We start from the raw sequence: 17,272 nt of genomic DNA on the forward strand, positions 1-17,272 counted from the left end.
AGGCATTCATAGAACTGAACGCGCTCAAGAGCTGTGTGTGGCGAGTACTCGCCCTCCTTCGGTATCTAGAAAACTCTTCCCTTCCTTCCTTGTCTTCCCAGGACTAGCCAGAGAGCCCTCCGTCCCCGCACCCGCTCGGAGCCGGTCTTTCCTTACTGTGGACGGTGTGGGCGGAGCTTGTGCGGGAGCTTGTGCGGGGAGCACAGGCCTGAGCCGCAGTCACCACAGGAACGAGACCCCAGCTAGTTCGGGCTCTAAGGGCGACGCGTCTCCAGGGCCCTAGCGGTGGCCGCGCCGGGGTTTGGGCGCGCGTCGTCCCGCAGCCGTTGGCGGCGGAGCCGGCCTCTGGCCCGAAGGAGGACGGGCTGGGACAGACGGCGTACCTTCCTCGGTCCGGGAGGGCCCGAAAAGCGCGTGACTGCCCGCTGCTCGGCGCCCGCGTTGTCTCAGCTCCATAGCAACACGGGCCGGGCGGGGCCACAGCGGCCGGCGCAGTCCGGGGCCGCGCGCCGTCCCGCGTTGGCATCGGTTACTGGGGCCTGACGGCCCGCACGCGTGCCGGGGGCGCGGGCAGCGGCGGCGGCATGACCGAGAGGCGGCTCACCGCCGGTAGGTGGGGCGGCCGGGGTCGGAGTCGGGGCCGAGGCGCGCGGGCCGCTGCTCTCGCCCGCGGGGCGGCCCCACTGCGCACCGCCTCTGGGTTTCCTTTTCTGCCCGCGCGTCCCGTAGCACTGGCTCCAGAGTTCTCTCACCGCATTTTGTAAGGAATTTAACCCCTCACCCTTTTCCCTGTGCTTCGTTGGCCCCGTCCTATTTTATCTTGCTTAATTCTCCGTTTTGCAGCGGGAGTAATGGAGGCCTCCGTCTATTAAGGTTAACTCCAGGGTCACAGTCAATTAGTGACCAAGCTGAATTCCAGAGGCCTTTCCTCCCCACTTCCACCTTGAATTCCAACTTAAAATTCAGTCCATGTGCAGAAAATGAACAGAGGGCCAAGATTTTACTGAGCTTGCCCACGTTTAAAGCAGGGCTAAGTGCTATCTCAAATTATTTCATTTACTTTAAAAGGAAATCAGATTTGAGTGAGATAATGTAATATTTTATCTTGTTTCAGAGCCACCAACTATTACAGAAGAAGGATTTGTAAGTACAATTTAGAGGGCTACTTTTTCTTTTCTTGGCTTTTTTTTTTTTAAATAGCAAACCATAGATCATTAAAAAAAAAGCTGTTTCTTTTCTTCTTTTGCCAAATGAGTATATTAGAGGCTTCCGTTTCATAACAAGGGCGCTGAGTACAAGAATTGCTTATTTTTTACAGGTACATTTTTAAGAAGGGGCCAACCGATGTTTATGGTGGATGCTATTCATTGTTAAAGTTCTTTTATATAAATGGCCTCATTTAATTTTGCTGCATTTGTTAATGACTCCATGAGAGGTAGACTTCATCTCCATGGTTTTATTGTGATGGGGCTGTGCAGTTCCTGGTTACAGTAAACATTAGTAGGTGGCATTCATTGATAATAAGTGGTCTATTTACAGTTATAATTCCTTTAAAAATGTGCCAAATATGTTCTCAGGTCAGACTTCTGGAGAGTTGAGTAATAATAAGTACTTGGCCAAGTACATTGTAATTGTTGTCATTTAAGTGAGTGCTATATCTAGGGTGGTGGGCTCTGCTGTGGTTCCCGCAGTGTGTTTAAGGAACTTGCCCAAGGTTATACATTAGCTAGAAGGCAGCAGAGCCTCATTCCTACTAAGGCTTGATTCCAGCAGTTCTAACCACTTCTCTAGATTATTTGCTTATGTCCTACAGCACTTATTTCTCTTGTTGGTCAATTATCTTATTTGCTTTTGACTTTTTATTCAACAAACGTGAGTGCCTCTATATTCACAGTGCAGTGCTAGATGCTGAGGATAAGTCTCCAAAAGTTCACAGTCTAGTAGGGGCTATGACAATGGAGGCTCTCTGCTAGCTTCATTTGCTAGTACTTTCCACTTTCACCCTTCCAGACCTTTGGTCCACCACTGAGAGAGGGAGACCAAAATAGAGGCACAAAGAGTGTGTCAGAAACTCCAACCATCTTCCTGTTGCCTTGACATCACTCTGTGTAGTGGCATATTTATTTATTTATTTATTTATTTATTTGCGGTACTCGGGCCTCTCACTGTTGTGGCCTCTCCCGTTGCGGAGCACAGGCTCCGGACGCGCAGGCTCAGCGGCCATGGCTCACGTGGGCCCAGCCGCTCTGCGGCATGTGGGATCTTCCCGGACCGGGGCACGAACCCGTGTCCCCTGCATCGGCAGGCGGACTCTCAACCACTGTGCCACCAGGGAAGCCCGTGGCATATTTCTTTAATCTGCTTCCTGAACTGTTCTTCACATCAGCAGGAGGTAGGTAAGCATTTCTGGAGATAACCCTTTCCCATACAACTCCAGCACAAACCCTCTGACAAGCACCCAGTGACATTACCCTTTGAGCTGTCTGCTAACCTCTCCAGGTCTTTTCCCAGCTTATGGGAACTCATAACATCTTGAAGATTCTATTAGCCACTACACTTTCTCTTGGTTTCTTTGTACCATTGTCTCCCAGTTCTCCCATCTCTCATTTTTATGTCCCTCTTTCTGGCTTCTCTTTCTTCCGTACCCATGAAAGTGTTGACCTTCTTCAGGATTCTCTGGGAGGACTCCTTTTCGCCTCTGGCTTCAGCTACTCTTATTTCACAGGACTCCCAAATCTACACATCTCCAGCCCACACACCTCTTATGATGCTAGAACTCTGTATCTATTGGGTTATTGGACACCTATATCATCTGGATGTTCCTGCATCACTTCAGTAGTCTAAACTGAATTAATCACCCCACCCCATTCTATCTTTCTTCCTCTTTTTCTTATTTTGGTTAATGATGCCACTGACCATTCAGTCACCCACATCAGAACCTTTCTTCCCTTTTCTTCACCTCCCACCTTCAGTCATTTAGCAGGTTCCTTTCATAGCCAGATCTTTTTCTCCATCCTCAGCGCTGTCTGATGCAGGCCCTCATCCCTGAGCATGGACTTTGGCAGTAGTCCTCCCAGATATCACTGCCTCCAGTATTCCCTCTGCTAGCTTCAATTTTCCTTTGCCTAAGGCTTAAAGAGCAGACTCCTGTGCGTCAGCTATGCTGGATTACTTGCTATGGCTTTGCTCTGCCTTTATATTTTTCCTTCTCTCATCAGTCCTACCTTGGCTATCAGATTGCTGTTAACTCTTTAAAAAATTACCATGTTACTCAATTACTCAGAGCTTTATTAATCCTACTATTTACTGAATGCTGGCTGCATGTTAATATTTAACCTCAAAACAACTCTATTAGGTGGTTATTAACACCCACATTTCACAGATGAGGAAGTCAGTGTTCACAGAGGCTAAGTAACTTGGCTTGGGGCCACACATCTAGTAACTGGCAGAGCCACAATGTCAGAAGCCTCCCTTTAGCATTCAAAATCTTTTCTACAACGTTTCAGCCTTCTTTAAACCTTACCTTCCAATACTTTCTATGTGATCATACCATTTTAGGTTTATAAAGTACTTCCGCATGCCCTCTGCTCCAGCCAAACGGCCCTGCTTGCTTCGTTGCCTTTGCTGTTGAGCTTTGTCTCAGTTGCCCTTCCCCATCCATTTCACAGTCTTGCACATGCTTCAAGGTTCAGTTCATCTCCTCCATGAAACCTTTCCAACCTAAAATCATCCAGATTGCCTTTGAGCCCTGTGCAGCTTTCAGTTGTGACCAGTTTGTGACCAGATCCTCAAATTCATATGCTCACCAAGCATTATCTATAGATTAATTAATTCATATGTCTTGCATATAATATTTATCTCTGTTTTTCAAAAGTATAAAAGTATTTTTTTCTCATTAATATTTTTAGAAGAAATTGTGTGGCAGAGATCTCTGGTTTCCCAAAATCCATTCTACCATATTCCATAATACATACCAGACATATTACTCTCCAAAATAATTACAACATTTTCTAGCCTCCCTTGCAGCTAAATGTAACCAAATTCTGCTTACAATGGAATGTAAGCAGAAGTGTTGTGTCATACTTCTGAAAAGCTGATGTTTACAGAGATTAAATAACTAACCCTTGGGTCACACAGCTAGTAACTGGTCAGGCCACAATTAGAACCTGTGTCATTCTAACTGTAATACTCAGATAAATGTAAAGGGAGAGAACATGCCCTTCGTCTTGTTTCCTGCTGGCTGAAATGAGGATGTGATCCTGGAGCTGAAGCAATCATCTTGGATCCTGAGATAGAAGTGGCATCTTGAGGATGGCAGAGTCACAAGATCAAAGGAGCCTGGGTTCCTGATACGTTGGGAAGCCAGTATTGCCAGTTCTGAACTGCTTATAATTATATGAGAGAAATAAACTTTTGTGTTATTTAAATAGTGTTATCTTGGTTTTCCATTACTGGCAGCAGAGTCCTATTCTAATATAAAGTGCTTCCATAGTCATAGGCACTTTTTGCTTATTTCATTTTCTCAACCAGTGATCTAAAAATTACAGTGCTATTAAGTATGTCTGCAAAATATTTTAACCCTACGTCTTCAAATGAGAGAATAACTTTAGAATAAATCATTTGTTGTCAGGGACACATTGCCTTGTATACCTTTTTGTTTGTAAATTTTGCAATTTCTTAACAAAATTGTGAACTCCTGGAGGGCTAGTGTTGTGACTCAGTACATCTTAATATTCCCTATAGTTAATAGCACAATTCCCAGAATATGCTATTAGATGCTTGATAAATTAGTGTAATTGCTTCACTTATCAATTTTTTGCAAAGCTTCATTTGATATATATTCTATAGTTTCTACTTTAGCATTTTTAAGTAACATTTTTTCTATTTTAGTGTCTTTATTAACTTTGGTCTTTGACAATTTTCTCAGGGAAAATACATACAAAAAAACTTACATATTCAGTTTTCTCATTAGTTCCTTTGGGGGTATATTTTTAATTACATAAGCAATGTATAAATACATTCCTGTAAATAATTCAAATAATAAAAGTGATGAAGTGAATGCTTCTCTTCATTACTTCCCTCAGTCCCATACTCTTCATATTCCATAAAAATTGAAATATAAATGTCATAGCAAGAATAGTAGAGTTCAGACCGCTTTATGATACATTGAGATTTGATTATGTGTTAGGTATACATTGAGAAAAGTTTAAATTTTAGAGTGACCCCTAAAATTCTTTTTCACTTTAAAATAGAAAATAAATTAGTGTTAAAGACTTAAGTACTTGACTCTTTAAATTCAAAATGATATTTTTTTTATTGTGCCTTAAAAATTGAAATTATGCAGATAGATATGTCATGCTTCAAAATTAGTCTTTGTAGGGCTTCCCTGGTGGTGCAGTGGTTGAGAGTCCGCCTGCCGGTGCACGGGACACGGGTTCATGCCCCGGTCCGGGAAGATCCCACATGCCGCGGAGCGGCTAGGCCCGTGAGCCATGGCCGCTGAGCCTACGCGTCCAGAGCCTGTGCTCCGCAGCGGGAGAGGCCACAACAGTGAGAGGCCCGCGTACCGCAAAACAAAACAAAAAAAAAGTCTTTGTAGAGTAAAAATTTTGTAGTATAATGATCTATTTTGTTGAAGGATTTCTGATATATGAAACTCACAGTTTCAACTTTAAAAGCAGATGCCATTTAAAAAAAGAGTTTTTTGGGCCTCCCTGGTGGCGCGGTGGTTGGGAGTCCGCCTGCCGATGCAGGGGATACGGGTTCGTGCCCCGGTCTGGGAGGATCCCATATGCCGCGGAGCGGCTGAGCCCGTGAGCCATGGCCGCTGGGCCTGCGCGTCCGGAGCCTGTGCTCCGCAACGGGAGAGACCACAACAGTGAGAGGCCCGCATACCGCAAAAAGAAAAAAAAAAAAAGAGTTTTTTTTTAAAAACAGATGCTCTTTATTTATACCATAAAATTGAGACTGTAGTTTCAAGCAGTATTTTCTGTATTTTACTTGTTAAAAATAGTATTTATTTTTAGTTAATCTTTAGTCTGTTTAAATTCATATTCTGTTATTTGTATAGGGTGAATGAATTTATTATAAACGCAGAGCATTTCCCAAGCATGAGGATATTCTCATTATTCTAATGTAATATGCAAAAAAATCCATATGTTCCAGTCCTCATGAGCAAGACTGTCCAATTATATGAACATTAATGACCAATTGGTATTTGTCTTTTCAGATTGTAAATACGGCTGACTGCACATCAGTTGGTTGAATGAACTGTGAGGGCACACTCGGTTGACACGCTAGGTGGCGTTATGTGGAAGTGGTGGAGGGCAGGGGCAGGTGGATGGAGGTACCATCCTGCTTCCCTGCTCACTTTCTTCTAAGAGGGGGCAGAGCGAGGTGCGAGAAGTGTTTCCAACAAGTCATTTAGAAACTGAGACTGGTCCTAGAGGTCCTTTGGAAAGTGTAGGCAGTTTGGAATCCTTCCATCTCTGTGGAGTCCAGTTCTGTGGTTGGAATCAAATTCTCTAATGCTTTTTGGAACTGCAGACAGTGTGTTAGAAGTTCCATCAATATGATAGTCAGCAAGTATATTTTTAAGCAACAACTTGCACTTCTCATTTTTTATTTATTTATTTTTTTTTGCGGTACGCGGGCCTCTCACTGTTGTGGCCTCTCCCGTTGTGGAGCACAGGCTCCAAGACACGCTGGCTCAGCGGCCACGGCTCATGGGCCCAGCTGCTCCGCGGCATGTGGGATCTTCCCGGACCAGAGCATGAACCCATGTCCCCTGCATCGGCAGGTGGACTCTCAACCACTGTGCCACCAGGGAAGCCCTGCACTTCTCATTGTATTAGGCACTACTGGGGACACACACTGTCTGTCACTATTCCCGAAAGTTGTATACCTTCTGATTGGCGAGGTGGCCTTTAATGAGGACACACAGTTTATATTTAAGTGTGAATTTTGAGGTTTGAACCAAAAGCACATTTAGAGAAGCTTTCTATCTGTAGGTAAGGTGTGGCATGGGAGAAAAGGTGATAAAGAGTGTGAGATACTCTTTTAAATTAGGATATCAGATTGTGAGAACTTTTGTACAGGGAGAAAGCCTTAGGGTATTTCGCCAAATGAATTGACTGAAGCCAAGTAGGTATAATTAGACAGTGTGATTGGATAAAAAGGGAATTGAGAGCTTCCTTTACCTTCTCCAGGCCTTTGAGAATTTCCTCCAGGAGAGAGCGTGAGAACAGAAACCAAATGGAAAAGTACCGCTGGGTAGATGCTGATTGCAATATGTGATGATAACCCTTGGTATAAAAGGAGATCCATACTTTTGTTCTTCATTGCTTGAGCCACTCTTATTTTCTCCTTCCTTCATAAACTATATTCATAATACAATATACAATTTTGTGATCCCATGCGGATCTGATAAATGGACTTTTGGCTCTTAAGTTTCCAGAGTGCCTTGGATCTATGCAAGATATACTTTGAAGAAGCCACTTTGTGAAGTTTGTTTCCCCTTGTATTCTCTTTTTGTTTTTCTTTTTTGGCAACATCTCTGCTTTTTATTTTATTGATGTTGCTTTATTAGAGTCTTTCTTAGGTTTTCAGTCTCTTTAGGTTTCATGTCCTCAGTATAATCATTCAAGCGTTCACTCAACAAGAGTGTAAGCATCTATCTGAAACATTGGGATTTTTTTTATTGAAGTATAGTTTATTTACAATGACATGTCAGTTTCAGGAGTACAGCAAAGTGATTCAGTTGTACATATATATTCTTTTTCAGATTCTTTTAGCATTGGGAATTTTCAAAGTGAGTAAGAAACAGTCTTTTTCCTCCAGAAATTCACAGTCCAGAGAGTGAGATATCTAAACACACAATTATAGTCTGAAGTATTAAAAGTTATGATAGGAGAAACATATCATATGGGAAACATCACATTTCTTCTCTTCTTTTGGAGAAGAAAAAAGGATAGATGGGTAAATAAGAGGAGAAAAGATTTTCCAAGTAGAATAATCAGCATGCGCCAAGGTGCAGAACTATTAAAAAAATTGCTATGACTGGAGCATGGTAGTATGAGATGAGGCTAGACAGCTGGGCAGGAACCAAACTGCATTCATCATAAGCCATTTTTTTTGTGTTAGAAAAGGATGGGGGACTGGGAGACAGGTGGAACTCTTGTATTGATTGTAGTGTTGTTAGGAAGATTGATCTATACTGTAATGGTGATAAGGAGAGGTAGGAAGATGAGGTTTGGCATGTTATGGGCAGAAGGGTGAAGCAGAGGTCCCAGGGGTCTGACCATTAGTGCATGGGATCGCAGGGTAGTGGTCAGAAGGTCGTCAGATAACCAGGGACTGATTCTAGATGTGATGATAATGTTTTGGGATCTGTCATTTAGTACACAGGAGGCTAAGAAGGCTGTCCATAGGTTCAGAGAAACATGATATTGTTTCCTTGTACATAAGTCCCCCCATCCCAACATTTTTTTAATGAAAAAAGTTTAAAAATATAGGAGAGTTAAAAGAACTGTATGGTGAATACCTATATACTCATCACCAAGGTTTCACAGTTATTAGCATTTTGCTACATTTGCTTTTTCATGTTTCTGTCCTTCTGTCCATCACACCATTTGTCCATCAATCCATTTTATTTTTTTATGCATTTCAGAGTATAAGCTGCAGACATTGATATGATACAGATCACCCCTAAATATTTCAGCATTTTATATCATAAACTAGTGTTCAATATTAGTTTATGGTTCTTATGTTGAGGTAAAATTTATGCACAGGGAAATGGAAAACTTTTGAGTCCCATTTGACAAATTTTGACAAATGTATACACCTGTGTAATCCAAACCTCCATCAAATATAGAACATTTCCATAATCTTAGAAAGTTCTTTCATGCCTCCTTCCAGTTGATTCTTCCTCCATTCCCCCAAAGACCACTGTCCTAGTTTTTCACCATTGGATTATAGATTCAAATTCATATAAATGGAATCATACAGTTAGTTTTCTTTTGGGTAAAATTACTTTTGCTCAGCATAATGTTTTTGAGATGCTCCATGTTGTTGCATGATTCTGGCATGTACATACTTTTTTATTGTGGTAAAATATACGTAAAATTAAACTTAACATTTTAACCATTTTTAAGTGTATGATTTCAGTGGCATTAAGCACATTCACATTGTGCAACCATCACCACTATCCATCTCTAGAACTTTTTCAACATCCCAAACTGAAACTCTGTACCCTTTAAACAATAACTTCCCATTACCCCTCCTTTAGCCTCCAGTTACCATTATTCTACTTTCTGTCTTTATGGATTTGCCTAGTCTAGGTAACTCATATAAGTGGATTAATACAATATTTGTCCTTCTGTGTATGGCTTATGTCATTTAGCCTGACATTTTCAAGGATCATCCATGTCATTGCATGTATCAGAATTTCATTCCTTTTTAAGGCTGAATAATATTCCATTATATATACATACCATATTTTGTTTATCCCTTCACACATCAGTGGACAATTGGGTTATTTCCACCTTTTGGCTGTTGTGAGTAATGGTGCTAGGAACACAGGTGTACAAGTATCTGTATGAGACCCTGCTTTCAGTTCTTCTTATACCCAGAAGTAGATTGCTGGATTATATGGTAATCATATGTTTAACTTTTTGAGGAGTGGTGGCTGTACCATTTCACATTCCTGTCAGCAATGCACAAGGGTTCCAATTTCTCCACATTCTCACCAGCACTTGTTATTTTTATTTTTTAAAAAAAATCGTAGCCATCCTAGTAGATGTGAAGTGATATCTTGTTGTGGTTTTGATTTGCATTCGTTTGTTGCTATTGTTGCTGAGTATCTTTTCATGTGCTTATTGACCATTTGTATATCTTCTTTGCAAAAATGTCTATTCAAGTCCTTTGCCCGTTAAAAAATTGGGGGTTTTTAATTTTTTTCTAGCTTAGTTCTTTATATATTCTGGATATTAAACCCTTATCAGCTATATGATTTGCAAATATTTTCTCACATTCTGTAGTTTGTCTTTTTACTTTCCAAGTAGAGTCCTTTGATTCAAAAGTTTTTAATTTTCATGAAGTCCCATTTATTTATTTATTTATTTATTGCTCATGCTTTAGATGTCATATTTAAGAATCCATTGCCAAATCCAAGGTCATGAAGGTTTATCCTTATGTTTTCTTCTAAGTATTTTATAGTTTTAGCCCTTACGTTTAGGTCTTTGATCCATTTTGAGTTAACTTTTGTATATGGTATAAGGGAAAGGTCCAACTTCATTCTTTGGCATGTGGTTATCCAGTTTTCCTAGCACCATTTGTTGAAAAGAATGTCCTTTCTCCACTGAATTGTCATGGCACCCTTGTTGAAAATTATTTGACCATATATGAGAGGATTTATTTCTGGACTCTTTTCTATTCCAGTGGTCTGTATGTCTGTCTTTATGCCAGTACCACTTTATTTTGATAACTGTAATTTTGTAGTAAGTATTGAAATCAGGATATATGAATCCTTCAGTTTTTGTTCTTTTTCAATATTATTTTGGATGTTTGCAGTCCCTTGAAATTCATTGTGAATTTTAGGATGGGTTTTTCATTTCTGTAAAAAAAAAAAAAGGCATTGGGATTTTGATGGAGAGTGTATTAAATCTGTAGATTGCTTTGGGTAGTATTATCATCTTAGCAATATGGTCTTTCAGTCCATGAACATGGCATGTCTTTCCATTTATTTATATCTTCTCTAATTTCTTTCAGCCGTTTTTTAGTTCAGGTACAAGTCTTTGCCTCCTTGATTGTTATTGTTTTCTCTGCTACTGAAATGAATTATTTTCTTAATTTCCTTTTTTGATGCACATAACTTTTTAAAAAATATATTAATTAATTAATTTATTTTTGGCTGCATCAGGTCTTAGTTGCAGCATGTGGGATCATTTCGTTTTGGCACATGGGCTCTTTGTTGTGGTGCACGGGGTCTTTGTTGCAGCACGCAGGCCTCTCTCTAGTTGTGGTGCATGGGCTTCTCTCTAGTTGTGGCATGTGGGCTCCAGAGGGTGTGGGCTCAGTAGTTGTGGCACATGGGCTCCAGACTGCTTGGGCTCTGTCGTTGTGGCACGTGGGGCTCTCTAGTTGTGGTACACGGGCTTAGTTGCCCCTCAGCATGTGGGATCTTAATTCCCTGACCAGGGATCGAACCCACGTCCCCTGCATTGGAAGACAGATTCTTAACCACTGGATCACCAGGGCAGTCCCCTGAGGTTCATAACTTTTTAATATTAGGTTTTATGCTTGAGATGACTGTATGTAATTTCTAATCAAGACTTTCAGTGTTGATCTTTTAATATTCTTGTATAGTCTCTCTTAGTGAGAAACTGTATCTCCTAATAGGTATTAACATTTTTTAGACTCTTTTACAACCATTAAAAACTGCGGGAGTTGAAATTAAATTTTAAATTTAACAGTACTCCCTCTTTTCATGACAAATATAATGTTAAAAATTCTTAGGAAAAACAAATTTAGAAGTCAATAAAATGTTTCAGTTATTTCAAAATAATGATGAAACTCTATACTGCAGTATATGCATATATTTTTCAAGTGATTGCCTGTATCTAGCTGGTATACTACTACAAGGATCCATCAGTTGCCAGCAGACAGAAATACCTGTTGTATGTGAAGGCCAGATTTGGGGCCATCATCCCTCCAGGGTCTCCCCTCCCCCTTTCCTTCAAGCTGTTAACACCTTTTGGCTGTGAACTGTTTTCTTGGACATCTCAAACAGAAACTCTTCCAGCAGCTTCATAGTGCAGTGGTATGCTCTGCAGCTAGCTAATAAATCCATGTCCAGGGGCTTGAGCAGCTCTTTGGCTATGCTCAGTGTCTGGGTGTGGGATGTGGCTGATAAATCACAGACTCCAGGGAAAGGAGTTGGATCTGAGGAGCCCCAAACAAGTTTGCTCACAACCAGAGGTCACCATCCTGGGAGCACCAGCCATCCCTGACTGTGCCTGGTAGCCTTGAGGTCTGAAGAGGTCCACTTTCACTTGACCCACTGAATTCCATTGTCTGCACACCACCATGTGTCATGGCTATACCGGATGGGAGGCTCTGGTCTAGTGACTGGCCTGTTTAGAAAGGAGAAAAGAAAGAATTTATATGCACTTTAGGAAGAAGAAGCAAAAATAGGTCCATCCTGATAGGCTTAGACCTTATTTCCAAAATTATACCTATCTCCTGATTGATGACAGCATTCCCAATCTAAAGTGTGTCAGTTTAGGATTCTGCACTGGAAATTAGATGAATGACTTTGGCTAAAGTGTGAATGGCTTAAAAGGAAGTTGGAAACTTGGATTATTTTTCTGGTTGTGCCATTAGCTAACTGATTACCTTTACTATGTTTTGCTTTCCAACGTCTCTTTCCTCATGCATTTCTCTCTTTACTCTGCATTATTGCTTCTCATGTGTATACTTCTAAATATAGAATTTGAAGTTATTTGAAATACAATTCAAATACCATTTTCCCCACTTGATTCTTTTCTGATTCCCCCTACCAAATAATATCTTTCCCTCCTTTGGGAGGAAACGTTTTATGTTGTAATTTTCTTATGGCATGTATTGTATTCTTTCTTGGACTATGGTTTTTGTCTGTATTTATCTCATTTCCTCTTCCTTGTTTAGAAGGTCTCTATATCTTGCATCTTTTAGAGTTGTGAAGAAGTTGTAGTTTATCTCATTTGAGAGTCCAGCAAAATGATTTTTTAAGCAATAAAAATTTTTACCTATTATAATTAGCAAGCACATATAAACTATTTTGTTTAACCCTCTGTCAGGAAGAAATTTGAGAAGTTTGGACTAAAAATGGAAAAGCTGATTTCACTTTCACAGATGGCACACCTGTAATACATGAAAAAACAGGTTTCAAGAGTGCATTCAATTCTGAAAAAGTGTTCCTGCCTTCCATTGCATCATTCTGCAGAGAATCTGTGTTGAAAATTTTGCAGCCAGGTTCATGGAATGATGTAATGGAGGAATTGATTGTAACTCAGTTTTCTTCTTGATTGTACCACTAACCATCACCAGTTTATTGGTTATTTGGAAGATATTAAACCTGAATATGGAGACTTAGTTCATTTTACTACAGCCAAGTGACTGGATTGTGGAAATGTATTGAGAGTAACTGAGCTGCTTCTCCAGATCAAGGCCTTAAAAATATTTTTTTAAACTGAAGGGATTGGAGAATAAAGGGTTTATCAGATCCTCATAGGTTCACAAGACTTTGTTACTGATGTGACAAGATATCCGAACACAGTGAACTAGAAACTGCAGTGGGAAAATATGCTCAATTATTTAGAGAGGTGCAGGACTTCCCACTAACGTGTGACAAGAGGATTGAGCAGATGGCACTTGAAGGCTACACTTATTTCCATTGTGGAACTAACTGCCCTGATATCATCAGAAACACTTATGTTTAATATTGGTAGAAATTAAGATACAGTTTCAGAAAAGAAATAGATTTTGATGTATTTGAATAATAACGTCCATGGTTGTAAGTGCAAACTGAGGATGTGACTGAACACCCAGGGAATGCCCTCTCGTGTGGTGCCTTAGGGGGACCTGAAGGAGCTGAGAGCACGTTGCTTACCAAGGGTTAGGGCAGTGCTGCTGGAGTCAGGAGTGTGGACTGGTACCACCTGAGAACTCCTGTCCATCTATCCAGAGGTGAGTTCAGAAATTGAGAGTAAATGTTTAGAAACCTTACAGTAATTTGACAGAGTATTGAATTTAATAATAAAAAAGTTGGGCTTGTATTATATATGTTTTTATTCACTTTCTAATAATTCATTCTTATTGTATTTTACAAAAGTTATCTGTCTGAAATAGATTAGGGAGAAAACAAAACAAAACAGGTACTTCCTCACAGATGGCTTGGAAAGCATTGATTAGAGTCTCTTAGAAGTGTGAGGCATCTGGAAATGAATATATGAATCTGATGATTCTCTAGAAATTTCTGGCAATGTGACTGACCAAATTCTAGGTGACATTTAGGTCTATGTGTATTTATGAAATACGCATTTTGTTTTATAGCTAAAAATTAAAAACAAAATGACTATTTTATTTTTTTTATTTTTTTTTTTTTTTTTTTCCTTTTTGCGGTATGCGGGCCTCTCACTGTTGTGGCCTCTCCCGTTGCGGAGCACAGGCTCCGGATGCGCAGGCCCAGCGGCCATGGCTCACGGGCCCAGCCGCTCCGCGGCATATGGGATCCTCCCAGACCGGGGCACGAACCCGTATCCCCTGCATCGGCAGGCGGACTCTCAACCACTGCGCCACCAGGGAGGCCCAAAATGACTATTTTAGAAAAACTAACAGGGACTGTACTCCATTACCGTTACTAATTTAAAATATTCAACTTTCCCATCTGTGAATTTTTGATCATGAGCCCAGTAGTGTAAAATTTGGCCACCCTTATTATAGTACAATGCCTTTACCTAGGAAATTTACCCAGGAAATCCTAAAAATATTTATTGAATTATTTATTAGTTTTCTAAATAAAAATTAAAGTATCTCTGAAAGGTGAAATTCGAAAGATGATTAGACTTTTAGCCTCCACCAAATGTTATCTGCCTTGTTCTGCTGTATTTGACCTTCGCCAATCAGAATTTTTTTGAGCATGTATTACTAAAGTACCACTATGAGGTTAGTATGTTTGTGAAATCCTGAGTTTTATATTGTTGTTGTTTTAATCAGCTGAGATTTTTAGTAAACTAAATCCTTAGTTGTTGTTCTAACCAGTTCAGATCTTTACTAAGTTCTTTGATATAAATCCTATAAGTGATTGTTCATAACTCTATTCTGATACTGCAATTACTTAAAGAAATTACCCTGAAAATCTGTTTTCCAAAGTAGGTGTTAATATACTATAATATCTTCCTTATACTTTCACACTATACTTCAACAAATTTTTAAAAGTTGGCCCGTATGAGAAGAAAATAATCAGCCATATGGAAATAATGGCATTGTGTCGTATTGTCAACTTTCATGTTAGATTTGTGAAACTGAAATATAATTATGAATAACAAAATAAACACACATACTATACAACAGGGTATGTGATGATGTGCTTTTGACACAATAGAAACAATTACTAATAAAATAAGGTGTTTTATTTGGAAGAGAGACTTTGTTATTGGCAGTGGCTTTCCAATTTTGCCAACTTTAAAAGTGACTATGTTGGTGGATGAGATAGTTATGGAAAAAAATGTATACAATCCTTATTCTTAGAACACATGCATTGTGAAAGTTTCTTCGTGCAAAAGTTACGCAGGACCCAGATTACTAAAACTGTCTCATTCTGAGGGGGAGGCAGTGGAATATTTTCTTCACTTAGTTTATCACTTCTTTTAGGCAATTCATGAAATTCTTCATTCTGAGTTTCATCTTAACCCCAAACACTGGTTCTGTCTTTATTGACTCTGCCTTTATTTTTATGAAATAAATATTTTTAATAAGTCCATGGGAAATTTGTTGTGTGCAGTATTTTGTATTTGTTGACGTTTCTTTAAGCATCGTGCTGTATTTCTCATGTGTTCTGTTTTCCAGCTAAGTACAGTGGCAAGGCCTTTTAAGAGGCTGCTCCATTCTATTTTCTTATTTCTTCCTTCCAGAGATTGTAACACTGTGTTCCATTTATAGTGAGGGTTCACTCTTGACTGACTAAAAACGATTTGAAGATCTACATTATAATCTGTTGGTATCAGAATTAGAGAATAACATTGGCATGTTTTAAGACATTTTAGTGTAAGCATAATATTGTTTCTGTATTTTTGCAGGAAGATTCTTTGGCGACAGATGATTTCCTTGTGGACTACTTTAATGAATTCCTAAGCCTTCCAGTGAGTGTATTATTATGTTCTGTGGAATATATTATCAAAGCAAATTATTGTAAACACTGGATTATCTTGTGAGACAAATTTATCAGGGATAATATTTTTTTAAATACTAATTAAAGCATTTAGATAAAGTTTTTGCCTTTTTATGGAGTTAATCATTTGGGTTTGAATCATATTTGGGAATTATTCTTACTGAAGAAGCTGGGTCAGTTATACTACAATAAAAGTAAATAAATAAAAAAAGAAAAAAAACCCTGTAATTTTTCGAACAATCAAAAGCATTCTGTACAAAATCGGATACAGTTGTATTTGGGTATCATTTTACACTTTGAACTGAGGTGATAAGGAGAGAATATAAAAAAATTTAAGAAACTAAATTTCTTGCCTCTAGGCAATTATTGTCATCCTCTTGGACAGATATTAAAGTGGAATTTGTGTTTAAGGAAACTAGCGTTTTATATCGATAGTAAATAAGACTCGAGATGTTGGTGTAACATAGGTAGATGCCAAATAAGAGATTTTTGGTCTTAGCAGTGACTGGTAGAGTAAGTATTGAGGGATTTAGAAAAAGTGAAATGGGGATGCATTAAAAGCACTTATACTGTTGTATAGAAATAAAGTTCATCAGGAATGTCAGATGAAAGCAAGTTAGATAAGAGATGGTTTTTATTATTGTTATAGAAACTTTTTTCATTCAAATTCTTACTAGGCAAAATTTGAAATATAAAAAGTCACGAATAATTTTAAAGGGACTGGACCCTAAAATGAGTAATCTCTTAAAGCCCAACCACTGAAAATGATTTTTGAAGGGAACATATTAGATGTATTTTTTTGTCTAGATTAGCTTTTGTGTATATGTATGTATCTACGCATGAATGTTTGTTGCGTTTCCTTTTTTCCAAAAAGAATTTGCGATTTCTCCTCCACCTGGCATGCTAGGTGTTGGAGACCATTATGGGGGTCAGGTTGAGACACCAAGCCACGCTCTCCCCTTCCAGCATCAGGCTTGAGCTACATTACAGGACACTCCTGGAGATTCTTTTGTGGTCTGACTCTTCAACTTTCGTTGTCTAATTGTATATTATAAAAAAACCAGCAGAGTCACAAAGTTGTCCGAATTTTGCTCTTCTGGATTATGTAGTCTTTCCTCTAGGCTCTGCGTTCTCCATTCTTCCTCCAAAAAAAGTACATTTTTGTGAAGTTTTAAAAAGAAAAATCTTTATATTGGGTCTAATTTCAGTTTCTCAAGATTTACATTTCATTGTCTCAAGATTTATGATTATCTTGACTTTTACTTGCTTTAGAAAATAAATTCCCATGCCTAACTTTCTTTTTAAAAATATTTTTAAATTATAGAAGAAATATAACAATAGTAT

At 39.2% G+C, this 17,272-nt stretch overlaps 1 protein-coding gene across 1 annotated transcript in view; it reads left to right on the forward strand.

The window, feature by feature from the left end:
* Positions 1 to 523: 523 nt before the first annotated feature.
* Positions 524 to 17,272, forward strand: part of RGS22 (regulator of G protein signaling 22) — a 161,174-nt gene continuing 144,425 nt past the window's right edge. The window contains exons 1-3 of the mRNA XM_082600786.1: positions 524 to 609; positions 1,115 to 1,143; positions 15,837 to 15,899. Of these exons, the coding sequence (XP_082456912.1) occupies positions 585 to 609; positions 1,115 to 1,143; positions 15,837 to 15,899 (117 nt within the window). The 5' untranslated portion in view covers positions 524 to 584. The remainder of the gene's footprint in view (positions 610 to 1,114; positions 1,144 to 15,836; positions 15,900 to 17,272) is intronic.

This window comes from Mesoplodon mirus (genome assembly GCF_964341445.2).
Source record: "Mesoplodon mirus genome assembly, chromosome: 16".
NCBI classification, from domain to species: Eukaryota; Metazoa; Chordata; class Mammalia; order Artiodactyla; family Ziphiidae; genus Mesoplodon; species Mesoplodon mirus.